Source organism: Pezoporus occidentalis, unplaced genomic scaffold, assembly GCF_034315485.1.
Source record: "Pezoporus occidentalis ecotype Australia unplaced genomic scaffold, CSIRO_AGI_Poc_V1 ctg246, whole genome shotgun sequence".
Classification (NCBI taxonomy): Eukaryota; Metazoa; Chordata; class Aves; order Psittaciformes; family Psittacidae; genus Pezoporus; species Pezoporus occidentalis.
In genome coordinates, this window is record NW_026914350.1 from 72,732 (window position 1) to 94,376 (window position 21,645).

Sequence of the window (21,645 nt, forward strand, 5' to 3'; positions counted from 1 at the left end):
GAGTTAACAACTTTTCCATTGGGCTTTCTTTGCATTTTTATTTAGTTTTGTTTCGTGGGAGGGGTTTTTTTGCAGTTTGTTTTTATGTACAATGTAACTGCCTAAATAATGATGATAATGTGTATTTAATTTGCCTGTTGCAGCAGAATAAAAATCCACTAGTCTTTTTTCTTTCTTGTAGCCATAATCTAACAAATTATATAATTGGATTAAGCTGGAAAAGAGATGCTTCTACTTCCTTAGGCACGCTTTTGTCTGGAGTAATATTGAATGCTTGTTGAATAAATCTTCAAAGCACTGACCTGAACCTCCATTTCCATTTTTGTCGAAACATCACTAGTTTATGAGGTACGGTGATGCAAAGCTCTATTTATCAGAAGAGAGAAACAGCAATGACTTTCATTAAGGTGCACTTCCAAGTATGTTGTCACTTCATCATGAGCTTTGCCTTGTCCCATTAGCAAGCAGGAACAGTGCTTTAAAGTGAAAATGGCAAATTTTAATAATAGGTTAATTTAACTTTCTTCTAGAACCCCTGCCATTATAAATACAGTACAGGCATTTAAAAGCCACTACAGAATTTGATATACACAAGAACTTGCACATCTACCCAGCATTTGCTCAACTGCCATTAAAAAAGGCAGCGTGCATTATGTAAAATGTACGAAGGCGCGTGTGCATAGTGCATAATGCAGCAGAACTAGGGATCTTGCTGGGAAGAAATGATCCCAAGCGTGCCCCTAAAAGACAAGTCTTGCTTTGAGCTATAATGATGAAAAATTGCCCATTTATTTGTGTCTTTGCGTTTCAGCAAAACCGAAACTTTGACTCGTTGTCTGTGGTGCCGCCGCAGGGGTTTTGTGCATGTATGTGTACGTCCACGGGTGTTTCTGTGCTTGCTCTGGAAAGGCCAGCAATACGTTAACAAGGGGTTATGTTATGCTGGTTTGTGTTAAACCAGATCACCCCCTAACATGTGCAGAGCCATTCATCTGTGTCACCAAAACCCAAGAGAACATCTGACATGGACTTTGAAACAGAAACAGTGATCACTTACAAATCAAACATGGCACGCTCTAAACCGATTGTGCACGGCAATCTTTTTGAGAAAGGACAACTAATTGAACATGATAAAGTGTAAAGTTAATTAACACCCTTAAATTTGTTGATTACTTTCACGGGATTATATTGTTCGTTGAGGAGCAGCTTTCCATCCCAGCTGTCGCCTTTTTAGCGAATGTCGCTGGTAAACAATAGAGACACCATAACAAGTCGTAAATGGTCCCTGTGACAGCAGCCCCTTGTGAGGCTGCATCTGTAGAAAATGATTAGAACAATTGCATTTTAAAGACGGCTCACATTGCAGCCGGGTCCCATAGGCCCTCTTCTTTATCTCCGTTGATGGCAGACTGGTTAAAACATTTAAGTTCTTTTGAGCAAATTAAGTGATTTACTGTGTTTTAGTTATAGAGCAGCAGAATAGCTTCATAGGTCTAGCTTTGATGCTGATTTTTACAAAAGCCCACTGAGTGGTGTGTTGTGGGAGGTTTTTTCTAAGACTGTTCTGTTTACTTGTATCTTGGAAATAGATTGAGGATGGCAGATGTTGTCTATGAAGCAAATAGAAAAAATTGATGCCCTATTAATATTTTATTAAATAACTAGTATCCTCGTGGTTGTTTTAAATGTATAGTATGATCTGCTTTTATTTCCAGGAGGGTTTTGTAGCTGATTTTGCCTATACATGTCTTTTAGTTGGTTTTGGATTTATATACATAGAAAACAATAGTACTTGTGTATCTGGGTTTAACTTTTTGTGAGTTGCAAAAGACAGAGTATTTCATGTGAGTTGGCAGGTACTTAATAAGAACTTCTCAGTCCTTAAAAACACATGCACAAGCTACACAGATGCAGGCTCTCAAGTTCAACCTATCTGAAAGAGAGCAAACATGACAAGAACTTGCTTGTTTGAGGCAACTACGGTCGCTTAAACTGCAAAATTTTGCAAAAATATTGAAATAAAGGACCGGTGTTCCCTTGCACTTGTATAATAGACAAAGCCTATTACAACTCTTAGGCTTGACATGTAAAACAGGAGAGAGGATTCAAACTCTAGCAACGTTTTTCTTGTTTACTTTTTTATCCAGTTTAGGTCACAAAAAGAGTTGTTAAAATGGCTCAGTAGAGTACATGTTGAATAGAAAAATTACGGAATAGATGCTTTTTCCCTAAGCTTCTTGAAGTCATAGCCTTCATCTCCAGGCTGTCCTTTGGAGTCTCTGAAGCAGCTGTGTTCACATTGTCTCAGTTTTTCTTCTCAACTTTGTCTGCAGCAGTTTTTTTTATCTGCAGGTGCAAAGCAACAGCGGTTTCAATATTTTGGCACAAGGGTACACGTGGCTGCTCTGTGTTTTCAGCAGTGTAACTGTTTTCAGTATTAGTACTGTGATGGTGCTGTAATGAGTAGCCTTATAATACCACTTCTTTTTAACTCATTTGTACGCTGCTCTTCTTATAGAAATGTAATAAAACTGAAACCAAAAACAGGTACTTTCCTGTAACATCTTTACATTAACATCTTTTCTCTAGCAAATTGTATTCTTAATAATCACACTGAAAACAAGATACTTTAATGATGTAGCTTTGGAGGTAAGACTTTAAATCTGGAAACGTGAGTGGCAAATTACAAGACTTTTTCCAACATGTTAAAAACTGTTGTAATGAGCACAGAAAAGTGAGTATTGAAGGGTAAGTTGGCTCCTGAACTGCCTGGCCTGGAGGCTAAAGTTTGTTAGGTCACCTCTAAACTGTCCCAAGATAGCTGCGACCAGTTGCTGATGTCATATGTGGGCTCCTAAGCCTTTTCATCTAGTATTCTGAACTCAGTAACTGCTCTGCACCAGGTTCACTGAGCAATCCATTGGCAATCAAAATGAGAAGCATGTGGATTGAACTGTTCCTTGCCCCACAGGTTACTCGGCCAGATGCAACAGGATGCTTTGAAGAGCAGTGGTTTATGTACCGCTCTTGCTAAACTAATTTTTCAGATCTTAGTCCAAAACTGTCTATACCCGAGTGGGAAACCCATCTCTAAGTATGTATGCCATAGTGCAGTGCTAGTCTGTAACTTCTCACCATGCTTTTTCACAGATTAACTTTTTGTATGCCACCTCACTAGCTAGATCTCTTACAATATTTGTCTGCAGACCTGTTCCTGACAGTTTATATATCTGGGAAAAATTCTGGTGGTGTTATGACCTTCGGACTTGATGTATGACGTACTGAGCTGCTCTGTGGGATCTGTTGGTGTGACCTCCTTAAAGGATTCTGCACAAAGATATGGGGGAGTCATCCTAGGGAGGCCACATGTAAGACTGCAGCCATGGGCTCCAGCAGTCTTGCTTTGCAATGGAGGGAATCTTACACATGCTAATCACAAATACAGTTTCTCAGAAAACTATCCCTGACAATGAGAAGAGGCTTTTAGTATCTTAGAAAGAGCAAATAGATTCTGAAGGACTTTTAACCTTAATCAGCAGTGGTACATAAAGCACTGTCTTGGGTGGTAAGATGTCTTTAAAAAAATCAAAATATGGAAAATAATTGTTAGCTTTTTTAAGTTACATTAGCTGCTCTGCTTTCTCCATTTCTGTCTTAGTGTTAGAAGCTGATAATACTTTACTGGCTTGTGTTGTTGGTATGGAATCTGTGATTGTGAAATAAAGCTGTGTGTTCCCATCTCATGATTTTTTATTTCTATTTTTAGCTGAAGTTAGCTTCTGCACTCCTAGACTCCCTGCCAATTGTTGGGTGTTTTTTTTTTAATTGCCAGTGTTACAAATTTGCTGTGTTGCTTGTTTAATTCTGATAAAATAGCTGATCGTTGACAAGGATTCTGGATGAAAAAAAGTTACCAGGTTTTAAATTTAATTTAAATTTAAATTTTAAATTAATTTAAATGAGTTTTTGGTTTTTAAAAGAGAATTTTCCAAGCCTTCTACATTATACAACAAATTACTCTTTTTTTTAGTACTTAACTAATTTATTTTTTCTTCTTGAAATGTAAGCATTTGAACAAGTGAGAGAGTGCAGCTGTCAGAAGATTAACCAGCTGAAAACTATTGTCAGCATTAATTTTGCTGTAATAAATGACTCTCTGAAGCTATTTAGCAGTCTGTAATCTAGATACAAGGCTATTGACCTATGATGGATAGTACTGGATTTTGTTTGTAAGCTTTGACTTAAATTGTCTACTTAATTTGCTGCAGGTCAGATCACAGGATTAGTGGTAAAGGCCATTATGTGGTTTGAATAAAAATAGCTAGAGGAATAGAATGAAAATCATTGTGTTTATTAATGTAGCAATCTTTGCAGTCATGTACATAGTAAACTAGTAGCCAACAAGATGACAGTGACCTATTTGTGTTAGGGTTTGCTCTTAGCCCAGTCCTGTGAGTTGCCTGGGGAGGAGTTGTTAAGTAAGATTAAGGATTGGGTACAAATAGGGTGTCTTTCAACCTGAGCAGGAAGAGCTTTACCACTCTAGATATTGGTGCCTCATAGACTGATAGTTTGTAAATCTATGGGTCTGACCAAGTTCTTCTGGATGCTCTAGTTCTGGACTCACCAGTTTAAGAAAGATACAGATTTACTAGAGTGGGTCTGGCTAAGCGCCATGGAGATGATGAAGAGACTGAGCACCTTTCATTAGAGGAGAGAGAAAGCTGAGACTGTGTACCACAAAGAGAAGGTTCAGGGGGGATCTTATCAATGTCTGTAAAAACCTGATGAGAGAGAATGAAGAAGAGGGAGCTGGGCTTTTCTCTGCAGTGCCCAGTGACAGGACAGGAGGCAATGGGCAAAAAGTAAAACAGATGGTGATTGTAGGAGGTCCCTTCCAATCCCAGCAGTCCTGCAGTTCTGTGGCTCTCGGTTGTAATATAGGTTGAGCAGCTACTTCATCAGTGGAAGCCTCTTTCCTCTACTCTGTTGCTTATTTTCTCATAACTGTAGGCTTTTCTTATTTTTGAGACCTTGATCTGTCAAATTTGTCTGAAATTATTTGGTGACTTCAAAAGATGGTACATGTTCGAAAGCAGGATCAGGGAAATAAATGCATAACAGATACAGAAAGGGGCATTTGTAGACATAGAGGAGTTGCACAAAGACAATGCATCAAGTGAAATTTTTATGGGAAAGCAAACAAAAATTCTTAAAATTCTTCACTGTGAGGAGCTGCAGTGTGGCTGTCCTTGATGTCAGAAAGGAAGTCCAATGCCAACCACTTCATTCTTTTGCTGTGGTATAGTGGTTACCTAAGGCTTAAACTTGAGATAAGCTTTGATTAGCATGCTATGATTGCACACTTTATCAGAACTTTTTGTGCACAAACTTGGTTGCCATGGTGGCTTAGTTGTAGATTTATTATTTTATCTTTCTGATATTTTATCCTGCATAATTTCATTTATTAATGGGAAACAAGGAAAACAGAAATGCCCTGTGTAAGTTACTTTAACAGAATAACTTCCTGTTGTTTGAGGTTCAGCTGTATTTTTTCGTTTGTTTTACAAAACACTTCAACTAATAAACTTTTTAAGAGTGCATTTTCATTTGTTCCTGCACAACATCTAGCTCAGCAAAGGCAGTTCCAGTTACACTTTGGAAACTATTTCAGTTGAAACATTTCTTAATGTTTCTTATGGTAGCTAGTTCGTGAGCAAGAATTATGAACCACAGCTGGAGAGCAGCCTGACTTATGGTAGAAACAAAATGGTCCACCGCGTGGAGTAAGAACAAATTTTCACTTGGACATTCTGTTTGTAAGAACACCATACCTAGTTGAGCACATTTAATTTGAAAGCAGGTCATCATCTGCAGCTGTATATCCTAACAGGCCAAAGTCTGATGCATAGCACAGAAAATGTATAGTAGCTATGCTTCTTGACAAAGTGAAAAATAATGAGGAAGTTGATGTGTTCATCAGTTTGGGCCAAATTTTCCTAGCAGCTAGCAGTTCTATCCATTAAATGTTGTGGATAAGATTAAGGTTGTATCACTAATTCATGTTAGAATTAGGCTTCTTTTAAGAAATAATATATTTCATGGAGATTATAAATATCGCATGACAAAAAAAAATGCTGGTTTTGTCCTTAGGAACTGTATAGTAAGTTCAAGGTCCTACATCTGTGTTGGGGGCAATCCCAGGCACAGGTTGGGCAGTGAAGTGATTGAGAGCAGCCGTGTGGAGAAGGACTTGGGGTGTTGGTTGATGAGACACTAAACATGAGCTGGCAGTGTGCGCTTGCAGCCCAGAAAGCCAACCGTATCCTGGGCTGCATCAAAAGGAGCGTGACCAGCAGGTTGAAGGAGGTGATCCTGCCCCTTTACTCTACTTTTGTGAGACCTCACCTGGAGTATTGTGTGCAGTTCTGGTGTTCTCAGCATAAGAAGGACATGGAACTGTTGGAACAAGTCCAGAGGAGGCCATGAGGATGATCAGGGACTGGAGCACCTCCCATATGACGACAGGCTGAGAAAGTTGGGGCTGTTCAGTCTGGAGAAGAGAAGGCTGCGTGGAGACCTCATAGCAGCCTTCCAGTATCTGAAGGGGGCCTACAAGGTTGTTGAAGAGGGACTCTTCATTAGGGACTGTAATGACAGGACAAAGGGTAATGGGTTCAATCTTAAACAGGATATTTAGGTTGGATATAAGGAAGAAATTCTTTACTATGAGGGTGGTGAGGAACTGAAACAGGTTGCCCAAGGAAGTTGTGAATGCTCCATCCCTGGCAGTGTTCAAGGCCAGGCTGAACAGGGCCGTAAGCAGCTTGGTCTAGTGGGAGGTCATCTAGTTGCAGCCCCCTAAAATGGGTCCTTTCCAACCCAAATCATTCTATGATTCTGTAATCAAAGAGCTATGGTGTGCGCTTACTGACCTGTGGTAAAGATAGGGCAGACTTACAGGAACTATATAGGAACAAAACTGGGAACAGTGTGTTTGTGTGTGAGAGAGAAAATCATGTTTACATTGTTTTTTACAGAGTTCTTTCTGTCTTTCTGTATGTGTTAAGTTTAGGAAACGTAACACAAAGTTTCTGAGATTAAGTAGAATTTCGCTTCAGGTTAGAAACATAGCAGACTGCAGAGGTTCAGAAGGCTTGGTTTTATATGCCTGTGTCCTTTAGATGTTCCATTATGTGACAATCAGGAAGCGTTAATGAAAATTAGCCCAGGTTTGGAAAAGCTGATAAAAGCAGAGTTAACTTTGCGCAGTAGTTTGTCAATAGTCGCATGGGAAGAGTAGTGCGACAAAACAAAATTTTTATTTAGTAGTTCAGATACAGTGAATTTTGTGGGGTGCGAAGGTGCAGGAAGGATTGATTGTTTCTTCATATGAGGCTACAAAGAGCAACATTGTCAGTTTTCTGCATTTCTTGTGAATTGTTTCTCTGCCAGTATGCCTGAATCTAAGGTGACTTTATCTTCACCAAATGTTTGAGAATTAAGATCTGTGATCCTGTAAGTAGTGGGACTATAGGCTTACTGGAACTATAGGCTTACTTTTACATAGACTTTGAGAAGTTCAGAATAAGTGAAGTATGAAGCGCATAACTTTTACATCATCAGACCCTTACTGGTAAGATAAACTACATAAGTTGTTTTTTTTTCAAATAGTGATATTAAATCCAATGTTGCCTTGATTCAGGTGTTGGAGCTGCTCGGGCTGGAAACCTTACTTTCATGGTTGGTGGAGTGGAACAAGAGTTTGATGCTGCCAAAGAGTTGCTGACATGTATGGGTTCTAATGTGGTCTACTGTGGAGCGGTTGGAACCGGACAGGTAATGCTTCCTGAGGCATTGCTAGTTACCTCAATCTTTTATTTTTGTCGCGTTGTTTTTCTTTACCGATGCCTACTCTTTTATTCCAGAACTAAAAGCATGTTAATATCTCTTTATACTTATTTGCTTGTTTACTTGTCTTCAACCATCTGTTTATAAAATAACCTCATGGCACTCTTCTCCACCATGTTGCATAGCTTAGCACCAAAACATCTGATGTGGTACTTCTCCACACTGGCTTGATGATACTATACTTCTTAGAGGGCACAGGTTTAATTTTGTTTCTTCTGAATTTAAGTTTACTGAATGTTCTGAAGGACAAAGAGCCCCATACGTGCCATGTATACTAACTGATCTATTGTACTAAATAAAAAAGGAACCATAGGGCAGCTTTCATTAACTTTATACTGTCATAGATCTGTGCTTACTGCTGCTGCTTTTAGAAGAGAGCTGTCAAACCAGATTTGATCATACTGCCCCAGACCTAGTTAAAGAAGATTCTTACGTGTTAGGTCTATGAAAACGCAGAAACTAATTGATAGTTTAACTTATTTTCAGGCTGCAAAGATCTGCAACAACATGCTTTTGGCCATCAGTATGATTGGAACTGCTGAAGCAATGAATCTTGGAATCAGGTTTGTTTGATTTATGCTACTGGATTGAAACCTTTTTCACTCTGTTAACAGGTTTTGTGGTTTACGGTTGACTTTTGCTGAGAGAATGATGGTTAGATGGCATAGATAAACTTTTGCCAGAAGTTCTCCTATAAAACATGCTAAAGGGATTATTTTACAGAAAGTATGGCTCTGCACAACAGGAATATTCTCTTATATTGGCTGTATAGGTTACATTCTGCATCTGAAGTTATGAGTTCATTTGTTCTGCTGTAGTGCAATGTACAATAATGTTTATCTTGCATTATAAACATGTAGAGGTAATATAAAGGTGACTGTATTCTAAGCTAATGCACAGTGTATTCAGAGTATTACACTCCCATATGGCTTGTTTGCTTTGCTAAATTGTTCCAAAATATATTGTAAAGTAAAATTTCCAGTACAGTGTGTGTATCAAATTAAGTTTCAAAGCATAAAAAAGAATATCTACCTTTCTGTTTGACTTTATCACTGCAGTTTGTCCTAATTGCCAGAACTGCTACTTTGTCAAAAGGATGGAGTATGCTCCACTGCATTATTGTCAATGCTAAAAGTACCATTTCTTTTCTAGGAGGTAATACATTTGACTTTAAGTGGCAGCATATTGAAGCAAAATTATTTTTCCATTCCAATTGTATCCTATTTATTTTGCTGTGGTCTTTGGGATTTTGTTTTGTTTTCCAATAGAGTGCATGGAAGTACCAGTTCAGTATCACAATATTTGAACCTTTCATAAATTCTCTTATCCAGATCTAAGTAATTTGCAAATTTATAAACAGGCAAGTTTTGTTTAAAGAGATTATCCTGCAATTGGGTATATTGTAAGGGCTCTTCATGAATTATTTATTTGCACAGTTGCATCCTAAAGTTGGCCTGCTAAAACTACAGATACCATAGATACTTACCAGCTGGGCTTTAGACCATGTGTTCGTGTGGTTTTGATACACTATAAAAGCCAGCAAGAGGGCATCAAGTGCTTAAATAAATAAAATAGAAGGCCTACATATGCACACATATACAAGGCAATGTAATGGATTCACATTTCCTCTTAATTACCATATCAAGATGCAGTTGTTTTATTGAATTGCCCTTGTCTCAGATGTTAGACTATCTTGACCTATTAAGTTGTCATGTTGTAATTGAGATAAAAGAGGAATTTGCTTTGCATCAGTGCTAATTGGTTTATCAATATCCTGTACCATTTACATTTTAAAATTGAGAGTCTGTAAGATACTGAAGCATGTCTGCATCAAGCTATAATAAAAACAGTAGCATTGTTTACAACTGTTGTAGTCCAATGTAGTGTAAAGCTTTCATCAGGTTCTGGTTTAAGTCATTGTTCACTTAATATAGCATGTGCAACTGATTTTTCGTTATATTTTTATCTACATTTGTAGGAATTACTAGAGTTACAATTTGAGATAAAATAAAATCAAGAGATTTGGAAGACACATATTCTGGCCATGTAAGCCCTGTGCAGAATGAGTTGATGTCTGCAGGCACTATAGCTTGAGGGGTTTAGAATTTTCATTTTTAATTTTGTCCTTTTGCAGTTTAAATTTTGACTGAATTTATATTTAGCATTTCTAAACAGAAACCCAATGTGAAGGTGACTATGCAAGCCTTCCTACCCTATAATCATGGTAATCAAGGAGGAACTGTATTTATTTAGAAGAAACCTCCTAATTGAAACCCAAATTATACAAAGAGCAGAGTCTTGTTTGTCTGAAAGCTGCATGAGATTTAAGACAGATGCAGTAATTTAAAGTCTTACGAAGTAATTTAGAGCCCTTGCATTGATTTTAATGTGCTGTGATTTAAATCCTGGAGAAGATGGTTTCTGCTTGTAACTAAAATAAGAGCTTTTTGCTTCTGGTGTGTACAAATTTCTTATGTACAAATTCACAGTTGCAATTCTAATTCTTAGTTTTGCTGTATTAATACATTTATTAGATTTTTTTTTTTAAGTCTAAAACTAGAAGGATAGTATGGCTGCCTCATCTGGAGAGAGTAGGAAGCTGAACCTGATTTATTAGACTGATGTATATCTGGTGAAGAAACTCTGACTCTGACCTAATAAAGGACACTGGGATTCTAAAAAATTCATAATAGGAATTAGGGAGCTTAGACATGTTCTCAACTTTAGATAGAGTATAAAATATTGTCATGCCATGCACTGTGTATATCTGCAGCATCATTTAAATCTTGAGGTTTAGGGACTTTGGATAATTAATTATTCAAAAAATTGCTGACTGAACTAGCTGTAGCTAGAAAGTCATATTACAGCAGCTTCCAGAAACCAATATATACTCTGAGCTGATACTACCACAATGTCCTCAAAACAGGGTAGTATTAATTCTATTAATAAGCCACCTTTTCTCTAATGTTTTCCTAAACCATGTAGTCTAAATTTTCATGTTCTGAAGCAGAGAGTTACTGGTTTATTCATTTCAGATTTTTAAGTTACATCTGCTATTGGTTTATTTATTTCATATTTGAAGTTACAGGATTTTTCCAAACTTCAACATAAGTAGTAAATAGAATGTGGTGGGGAGGAAGGAAAACAGACATTAATGAACAAAAATTCCACAGTGAACTCCCAGAAAAATAGGCAATATTTCTGTGTAGCTTCTGAATTTATATTTCACTCAGTTTTCTGCTTTAACATCACCTTTATGTACAAATCATCTTCATTAACAAATGAAGATGTGTGGTTTCATTGGAAGTGATTTTGTTTAAATTTCAAACTAACATTAAAAAATAAAAATCTATCCTGAGTTCTGACCACTGAAATTCTTGTTTTGTTATAGTTTGGGTTTTTTCCATTAATTTCCTGATGCTTTACAAATGGTGCCACTGAAAGTTAGAATGTGTGGCAGGTGTTCTGGAAATGAATTCACATTGTCATTTGTATTTTCTTTCTGTTCTAGCATGAAAGTGCGACTTGTCTGTAGAAGAATCTTGAGTAGATTTTGCTATACAGTTTTACAGATAATGTGGGTATTGCAAAATGCCTTACTGACCATGTCAAACCAATACACAGAGTACATGTAAACTTCACAAATAGGAAATAAAAACATTAGGTGAATACTGTCCACAGCCAGAGACTATTTTTCTTTTTGCTGATCATCTCAGTGTCAGTAACTTTCTTTTACTGAGCCCTGAGTTCCAGTGATATAATGTGGAATACTAGCAAAATAAAGATCAGAAATTAAATATTGTTAATACCTGGTTTGTGTTTAGGTCAGGTGGAAGTTACTGCCTGCCAAGGAGTTTGCCATCCCTTCAGAAACTGCCTGCACAGGCACAGGGAAGGGCTTATATGGCAACACAAGGCAGGGCAAGACTGTTTAATACGGTTGGGATATAAGGGACCAGGAGAGGAATAAGGGCTCTATGGTAATAACCTCACTGCAAAATCACTTTTGTGTTTCCAGCAGTAGAGAAAGGCTTCTCTGTGAGGGGGGCCTGCAGAGGCACCCAGATTTATGCTAAAAGTTGCAACTACAGCTCTTTCCTAAGCAATTTTACTGTGTATGGATTTGTGCCTGCTTCCTTTTTAAGATACATAAAGTGAAACAATGGTAAAAGAACCTTGTCCTCTGATGCTAAGTCTAAATGTGCTTCAGTCTCTAGATCTGGTTTCTGTGAGCACCCATGGATTGCAGCGGAAGACATGAGCAGAAATGGGAGTCAACAGCACAGAGAGGAGCATATGCTGCAGGCTGAGGGATGATTAGCCCTGGGCACATCCCCACTGCAAATTTAGAGTGCCTTGAAAAAAGAGAACACTGCAGCTCTCTGCTGTCTTCGGCATGGAGCTATAGCTAAATGTTGTGAAAGTTAGTAATGACACTTGAAAGCACTTACCTTGTTTAAATTGCCAATGGCAAAGTCATTTTTAGCTGTGGTAGAAGGGTCCTAAGGGTCTGCTTGAGTATTTGCAATTTCATATGGTATTTGTCCAAAGCACCTTGAGACAGGAAACTCTCAACAGTTCAGCTACTTCAGTTGTTACACCTTAAAATGAGACAAGGATGTATCTTTTTTGTGAGATGCCATTTAATTTTTCTGTCTGTTTCAGACTGAAATATTGGAGGAGTGTATGAAAATTACAGTACATGGTTTTATCAAAGCTCAGCAAAACTTGAGTTTTGAGAAGTGGCTCGCAGAGATCCTATTTTAACCTTTTTGGGAGTGTGCATGTATTTGTTGCTGAGTTTCTGCTCTTCAGTTCATTAGGAGTGTTATTGAAGAAGCGTTGATTTGAAGGAAGCAATTGGTTTTGCTCTGTTATAAGTACAATTATACATGGGTTTCTTCTCTGCTTATAAGGGAGAAGAACATTTTGGTAATTGTAAATTCACACGCGCATGCACAAGCTCTTGCCACATCCAATGGCAAGTTGTTATGGGGACTGGCAGACTGTCATCATTTTGATAGCTTGAGCAGTATATCTCTTGAACAGAAATGGAGCTCTTATGCAGAGAGTATCGTATGTTCCCAGCCAATTTACAGGGAAACAGCAATAACATTTTATCATGGTTGAGAGCCCAGTAGCTGCTTCCTATTAAACTTGCCCTTTCAGATACCTGTCTTGGATTAATTTGTTGATTTCAAATGGAAACTCAGTCTTCTCCACTGAAGCATGTCTTTCTAGGATAGACTCTCCTTGAATGACAATTACTGTATATTCTAGCTGGTTTCAGACCATTACAAGCTTTGGGCACAGGGGAAGACAGAGGACTTCTTCAGTAACTGATTTTAATATATGTCTAATTTTAACAGTCAGTTATATATGCACCAGTGGATGAATCCTCAGAAAGATGAAAGGCAAAGCACATCTAACTTGCTGTTATTAATGATACACTTGCTCAAAGGAGGAAAAAAATATATATTCAGGTCTCTTGAAGAGAATCTGTGTGGTGTTTAAGAGCAATGAATTTTGAAGAGGCAGGGATTTTAAACTGACACCATATTCCTTTTTCTTTTTCAAGAGCAAAAATATGCCAGATGTAGTGCAGACAATATTTCACATATCTGTATAATACACACATATCTTTTAAAGTATACTTTCACACTGTGAGAAGAGCATTCTTCAGGAAGGTTATATGTGTTTTGAAATAGCAAGCTCTCTGTCTTGCAGCATACTCTCAGCTGTAATTATGGGCCTCTGCATGCAGCTAGATAAGGCACAGGCAGGCACTGCATTGTTAAAAACACTGACCTGGGTGTAACAATGATAAGGAAACAAACAAGCCAAGAGATTTGTTTGGGGGAAAAAAAAAAGCAGCCTCTGTATATTTGAAAGCTCAGGTATTTCCTGCTCCCAGTGTGGGTTTTTTGAATGACAATTAAAGCTGTTATTCAGACTGGCTCTTGATAAAGATTTTGATGCACTGTGTAAGATGAAAGTACAATTCAAATACTGTGAAAATATATTGGTGCTGGAATATTTGGGGTTTGGGGATTTTTTTTTTGGTAAATAAATGGCCATCGAAAGCATTCAGTTGAGTCAGATGGTTGGAAAAAAGTGGGGAGGAGAATAAAGCTTGATCCCATTCAGGCCAGCAGGGGACTTCCCATTGAATACCAGGGGCTGCTGCAGCAATTCATAAATAAAAGTGCACAGCAGTAATGCTAAAAAGCTACTTTGGCGGTACAGAAAGTGATCCTAATGCTTTGTATTAGAAGGGCGGAATTGTGGGAGACACTTGCCGTCACAGGAACAGTAGTCATGCTGCAGGGCCCACTGTCGTAAGTGTATTTTTCAAATCTGAAATACCTATTGGAATAAATAGACATCAATTTTAGCAACTGTTCCATTGATAGCGAGCACCCAAAGCCTTGGGTCCTACAGCACCTGGAAATGGTGCTAGGATTGCCATGGCTAAGGAGATCTGCAAAAAGTCTGTGGTTTTAGAGCTAATGTAAAAAGTGTTGACTTCTATAAAAAATCTTTCTAGAAGGTTGTGATAGATCCCTTTTAGAATGTTCTTTCCTCATCTTGGAGTGTTACTGGAGATAATTCCCTTGCTTGCTTTTTTGTCAGGAGTGTAACTGAATATTTCTACAGGGCCAGATAAACTGCTGCTGCTTGTCACTGGTATAAATGCAGTTGGTGTAAAACTACACTTGCAACTTCATAATAGCATAAATATGAATTCATAAGAGGGTTAATTTCCTGTAATACTGAAGAACTTTCAGGGTCTACACTGAGCAGCAGTTTATGCCATCGGCTCCATGATAGAGCAAATGATGTTTCTACTTAGACAAGCTTTGTTTTATCGGGATCAGTAACCTTATCAACAGTTGACCCAGAACTATAATGCATGTTTGCGAATAGATAACATACGTCACAGAGCCAGATTTGCATGAGTATATGATGATTTAATAACAAATCAAAGAATGTACAGATGTATACAGCAGTAATATTTTTTAAGAAGTGTAGCATTTCTGTTCACATTAAAGCAGGATCATTTGCATTATCTTATATCAAAAATGCACTAGTGTTCACTTATAAACACATCACACAGGTACTTTCATGCTGCCACATTTGCTTGTGCTTTTTTTCCTTTGTTCAGCTTTAGAGAATATAATTTTGATAGGAGGAACAGCTAGGTGACCTAATAAGTAGCAGAACAGAAAATGCCTTTTAGTAATTGAAATACAAGGGAACTAATGTTCACTGAGGACCTTTATTTTTCTTGCACTTTCAGAATTGCTAGGTGAAGGGGATATGCTTAGTACAAAAGGAAAAAAGGTGTGAAAACCTACTGCTTAAATGGTGAATTGATGCTCTTTAATTCAAGATGCAGCATCCCTACCCCCAATATCAATACTCTGTCATTTTTCATGACTTATAATAAAGGGAGAGAAATGATTGTAGGGTCCTAAGATATAAAACAAGTCACCCATGTCTTGTGCATTTTGACATTAACACTTTTCTCCCTTGACCTTTGACAGATTAGGCCTTGACCCAAAGCTACTGGCCAAAATCCTAAATATGAGCTCAGGTCGTTGCTGGTCAAGCGACACATACAACCCTGTTCCTGGAGTGATGGAAGGAGTACCATCTGCTAATAATTATCAAGGTGGCTTTGGAACGACACTCATGGCTAAGGTACGTAACAGTTGCATGTAAAGTATGTGCAGTTGCTTCTCTCTGGGCTTCTAGCAAATGTTCTTCTCATTGAAAATTTATGATTACAAGGAAATATGTGTATATGAACAGAGGGGAAAACAACCTCTTAGGGTGGCTCTGAATTAATGTAGGGGGCTTTTCCTTACGGTCTAGACCCTTTCTGTCCACTGTTACTGCTGAGACACTCAGTGAGATTATATGCACTGTCTTTTTGAGTTCTGCCTTAATCCAGGAGTCCTGATGGACGCATGTGTATGGCAAGCATTCAGCAAGCCATTTAGGTACCTTTTACATGACTGCCCTACAATTTAGGAGCCTGAGCTCAAGAGAACAGTTCAGGGAAATCCAGGTGACCTAAGTAGGTGTGAATAGTGGCATAAACACTAAGATTTTGGGCTTAATCTCTTCTATATACCTTAAACTGTGCTACTGGACTAGCATCCCTTTTTCTTGCTAAGGCAACTGCCTATATGCTTGTCTTTCTGCCTAAGGCCATTTGTAATGCAGAAAGAGGTTTCAACGCACACCCAGCAGACTGATTTTTCTGCAGGTATCACCACGCTGTGAGCTCTACTGAATTGCCTTTGTTGGTGGCAGAAGTAGTGCTTCTTCTTATGAATAATAACCTAGTAATCAAAATTACTTGTCCACAAAGTGAGACATCTGGTCCTTCTCAGTATGAGGAAGTAAGTGGGAAACAAATCCTTCTCAGTATGAGGAAGTTGTAACCTGCAGTTATCCTACCCCAAGAGAATGTACTTACTGCTATGCTCTTGGCTGTTCTAGGAAAAGCTCTCTTCTGAGTCACTCTGTGGTCAGGAAAGCAAAGCTCTTATAGGCCAAAGGAAAGTAGGCAAGGAGGTCAGGGCCTGCATCCCACTGATGAAGACACACAGCTGGAGGAAGGAGCTATAGAACTCTGACTGTTGAACTACTTTTCTTTCAGTGCAGTGGTTGCCTAAGGTAAATTATGAAATCAGCCCTGGAAGAGAGCTCTCATCTAAGCATGCAAGTGCAGTAAATCTTTTCACACTGAATATTAGTATAATGGGGATACCGTCCTGAGGGAAGCATTTGTGTTCATACATAGAATCATAGGATGATTTGGGTTGGAAGTGACCTTAAAGATCATCTAGTTCCAACCCCCCTGCCATGGGCAGGGACATCTTCCACTAGAACACGTTGCTCGAAGCTCCATCCAGCCTGGTCCTTGAACAGATGGGGCAGCTACAGCTTCTCTGGGCAACCTGTGACAGTGTCTCACCACCTTCATAGTGAAGAATTTCTTCATAATATCTAATGTAAATCTACCCTCCATCAGCCTAAAGGCATTCCCACTTGTCCTGTCACTACACGCTCTTGAACAATGCTATGTTAAACTATATGGATGTAAGACTACTTGAATGAGACAGCTGATCATGTTCAGGATATTATTTGATGCAGTGGTGACCTCTCCTATGACACTGCTCCTTAATTTGTGGAAAGACTTCTGCTATGTCCATTTCATTCTGGTAAATGACATATCACGTAGATTGTGAATTGAGTTGGAGAATTTTTTTCTCGGAAATACAGAGCATGCTTTTGCCACTTAAGAAAAGAGAAAAGCTATAGTCAAAGGAGAAAGAGGTAGGCACAACCCTGAGGTTGAGAAGAAAATACTTCACAATGAAAATATACAAGTGACTCAGTAACAGTCACTAAACACAGTTACTAAACTTCAAGTTACTGCTCACATATCAAATATGGTAAAAGTCAAAGGTTTTCTTAAAAATATTTTGTCAGCAATGGGTGTGTCAAGCAAAGCCAGAGGATGCTTAAGTGTTTGGGACAGAAACGTTTGTGAGACACCTCAGAAAAGCTCTTCAGTCTTGAAATCTCATACTGAAACATAGAATTTGGTCAACAATGTGAAACCTTTTAAAAAGGTTTAAAAAAAAAATCTAGTTTACTTCACCTGTCCATCTTTGTGTCCAAGGCGTTGAAGGCCAGAAGTTCCATCATCCATTCACAGCACAGTTGCTAATTAAATGTCATCTTTGAATCCTGAAAAGAGGTAGATTTATGTCATACTATTCTTGAGTCGTGTCAGGACAGCCTTTCAGCTGTATTCCCAATGGCAGTTTCATTTATGTCAATAAAGGTAAGGAACCAGGTATTTCCAAAGTAAGCATTGGAAGCAGATTCTGAAAGAGAATTTGGTTCCCTATTCCAAGCTGAGAAAAAGCGCTTAGAATAGTCGGTACAGTGAGGCATCTGGAAGATGTCAGTTCCAGAGAGTATGACAGAAGCCATAAACAATTATCTGATTTTTACTTTTCCATAAAGGTCAGCAAAAGGCAAATTTATTTCAGAGCTGTTTTGTACTATTTCACTCAAAGAACTTCCAAACTCAAGACAAAAGTGCAAAACACCTCACAGCCTGAAAACTAAAGATAAGCTTTACTTACGTTTTGTTTGGTTATTTTTTTTTTTCTTCAAAGCTCTAATTTGTAGAATGGAATTTAAAAAAACAAACCAACCTTCCTGCACTTTGGGATTAGCAGTACTTGTCAATTTCATTATTGATACCTTAGCTGATGTTTCACCCGTCTTGGAGAGAGAGTTTCATTATTAAAGTGAACAGACCTGATCTATAAATTTATATTTGTGCTAGTAGTCTATTTATTCAGAATTTTCAGGGATTGCTTCTATGAATGTCCCTTAAGGAAGAAATGTATCACAATCATCCCTACCAAAAACAAGCACCTTCACTAGTTTGAAGTTGGCTATTTTGCCATTCTACTATTCCATGACACGATTTAAGCTTTTTTGAATAAATGGATGATATGGTAATAGGTTTCACATAAAGGGATTAGAAGAGGCTAGGAATATGTCATGGCATATCTTATTGTAAGTGATGTTAAAGTAACTGTTCCTGGATTTGTCAGGTCATCAGTCTTTCAACAGAATTGCTAGACAAGAAGGAATGATCTGCCCTGGTGCAGATGAAGAATATTTTGGACCCTGTGACATCTGATACGTATGTTTTTCCCATTTTCCTAGATCTTGAAGTCATTTGAGGGTAATAGGAAGAGTAACTGTAATTCTGATTGGTATCAGAATGACCTTTATAGAGCCGATTTACAGATCAAAGTGACATTTAGAGAGTAGAGTAAGATCTTGAATTTCCTTGTGCTAATTCAAATCCAGACACACAGAAAGTAAAGACCTGTCTTGTAAGTCATCTCTTGAGAAGCCAAAAGTGCATTCAGCAGTACTACAGTCACTCAGTTCTTCTGTATCAAAGATTTGTTATTAAAAGAAAATAAAAATTAAAACACATCAAATTTTATAAACCACCATAGTCCTGGATGGACAGAAAATCCAGGCATTTCCTAGTAACACTTGAGAGGTTCTTCAGCAACTTTTTTAAAATGTGGGCCACAAGCTGATTTTCTTAGCAAGACACTGTGTGCCGGCATTTCTTTCATAAACAAGAGATCTGTTTATATATCTAAGACCTTATTAGCTTTTCCTTCTTTGATTGCTTTCATGTCTGATTCAGGTTAGACTTCAAGACATCCTCCAGCCTGGCTTGTCATTTCTGTACAGCATGCGTGAAGCTGACTGTTTCTAGCTAACTGTGGTTTGTCATAGTTCCTGCTACTCACCTTTGAGTTCTATCCTATTTATTTCAGATTATAGGTGTAGTTGATGAAGGACTCTAGCATACTGTGATACTGTGTGACTCCTGGAGGAAAGGTTTAAAATTCATCCTCTTTGCAAAGTCCCCTTCTTCTTTTGCCCCACATTTAATATTTAAAAATGCAGTGGAATTATTCTCTATATCCCTTTATCTTCAGTCATTAAAGAAATCTTAATGTTGTAGCAGACCCAGGACAGTCCCCTAAGGAATTCTTTAATACATCCTTCCAGTTAGGCTGCAAACCATTCATATTCACAAAGTGGCCTATGCATCTCATTTGGTATTAACTAGTCACATTACAGTAAATGTATGTATGCTAAGTGGCTTCAAGTTTGTTATTATTTAAATCCTTCAGCTTGATTATTAACTTTTTTTTAGAAAGGAAGATGTTCTCTTGCCTGAACAAGAAAATTAGGACATTAGAACCTATGTGAAATGCTTAAGTGAATACCCGGGGAAACTTAGTTTTTGGAGATGACATAACAAAGTGAGGAAAACAAGTCTGAGTCTTGCTACCAGCCTATGTAGTGATCTAGACCCGTAAAATCCCTCCTGTCCTGAAGGAGATCACCTGCCTTGCAAAGTTTGGTTTTTTTCTGTTGAGTAACATTTAGTTACTGTTTTGAAAATTAAAAACTAAACAAAACTCCCTTCTTCCAGAACTGGAATTTTAAGGCTGGAGTGTTGCCTTTGTTGTCATTAGAGCTCTCTTCACAACAGAAACCAAATAACCTATAATATGTACTGGCTATTTACATCCTTGTTCCTCCCATGACTTTTTTTCTTTCCCTCTATTTTTTCTGTCTGCTGCCTTCCTCACTCTACTGCCTTCCCACAGGATCTTGGCTTGGCCCAGATTTCTGCCACCAACACAATGACACCAGTTCCTTTGGGATCCCAGGCACATCAGATCTACAGGATGATGTGTGCAAAAGGCTATGCCCTGAAAGACTTCTCAGCTGTGTTCCAGTTTTTACGTGAAGAGGAAACCTTGTGAGCTGTCCTTTGGAAATGGACATGATAACAAACCACATTTTTTTTATCCTTATGGCTCATTTGAGAAGTATGTGGGTTTAATCAGATACTGTGCGTCCTGATCCTATACAGACTAATCATCTTTGGTTGTCTAGATCACAACGAACTCCAGGGTTTTTTCATGATTCTTGAAAAAGCAAGCCAGAGGACGGGAATGTTTGGCAATTAGCCAGGCAGTGATTTCTTTTTTTCTTTTTGTTTTGTAAGAAGCATCAAAGTTTGTTCTTTTTTTCACTAGATGCAATAAATAAATACTTTTTTTATTAAACACTTAAATACTGCATAAAAAATAACTTACATTATGGCTACAAACTTAGGTGAATCTTGAATAGTAAAAGAATGTTGTATAATGATTTTATGACATAAAGTGATCTATTAAAATTAAAAATTAATACTTTATGGAAAAAGGGAATATTTGTTTAATGAAGAAACACAGCTCAAGATGGTTTGTCGGGTTTTTTTTTCCCTTGGACCTACTAAGCCTTGAATTGATCAGTAGTGAATTTTTCCTGGGATTCAGGTTGCAGATTAAGTTTATAGGCACACATTTCTAAGTGGAGAGCTGTTACAGCATGTTTACCTGTCAGACTTAGCTAAAATAGAATATGTGTCCCTCGTGTAAAGCTCCGTTACTGTATTTTGCTAACCCAATTTTATATTTTCTTGTTTTCTGTCACACATTTTCAGAACTCTAGAACAGCACTTATCAGAAGTTCTAACAAAGTGTACTTTTGTTTTAGGTAATTATTGGAGTATTTTAAATCTAAACAAACCCCATTATTTTGAAAAGAAATAAAAATCTGTACTGGTAAGTGGTTGCTGTATGATTATTTGCTTTTTGTTTTGATGCGCTCCTATACTCCCACAGTTAACCAAAACCTTGTACTAAGTTACCTCAATTTTTAATTTGCTTGGTTTTCTACAGATTATCTTGCAAAATCAAGCTTTTCAAGAGCTCTTGCTGTGAAATGAAGATGGTAATATATTTGCATATGTGTTACTTTAACCATTCACCATCCCTTTGGTCTTGCAACAGTACAGGTACACACTTGGCTTTATGAATAGCAATACTTACGTTGATTTCACTAGAACTACTTACATTCAAACTTACTTGCAGACTCTAGGCTTAATGGTCAATTATGCATTTACATTCCTGTTTTGGTTGTATGACAAATCCTTTTATATATGCACATTTGGGTAACAATTGTGTGCTCGAATTAGCTCAAGTCTGTGAATAATCTTCTGAAAATTTTGACATTATCGTTTAACACCTTAGTAACATTATACAG

At 37.8% G+C, this 21,645-nt stretch overlaps 1 protein-coding gene across 1 annotated transcript in view; it reads left to right on the plus strand.

Moving 5' to 3' along the window:
- Positions 1 to 21,168, plus strand: part of HIBADH (3-hydroxyisobutyrate dehydrogenase) — an 84,649-nt gene extending 63,481 nt beyond the window's left edge. Inside the window, exons 5-8 of the mRNA XM_062622731.1 lie at positions 7,706 to 7,839; positions 8,398 to 8,474; positions 15,459 to 15,615; positions 20,160 to 21,168. Coding sequence (XP_062478715.1) covers positions 7,706 to 7,839; positions 8,398 to 8,474; positions 15,459 to 15,615; positions 20,160 to 20,318 — 527 coding nt within the window. The 3' untranslated portion in view covers positions 20,319 to 21,168. The remainder of the gene's footprint in view (positions 1 to 7,705; positions 7,840 to 8,397; positions 8,475 to 15,458; positions 15,616 to 20,159) is intronic.
- The last annotated feature ends 477 nt before the right edge of the window (positions 21,169 to 21,645 follow it).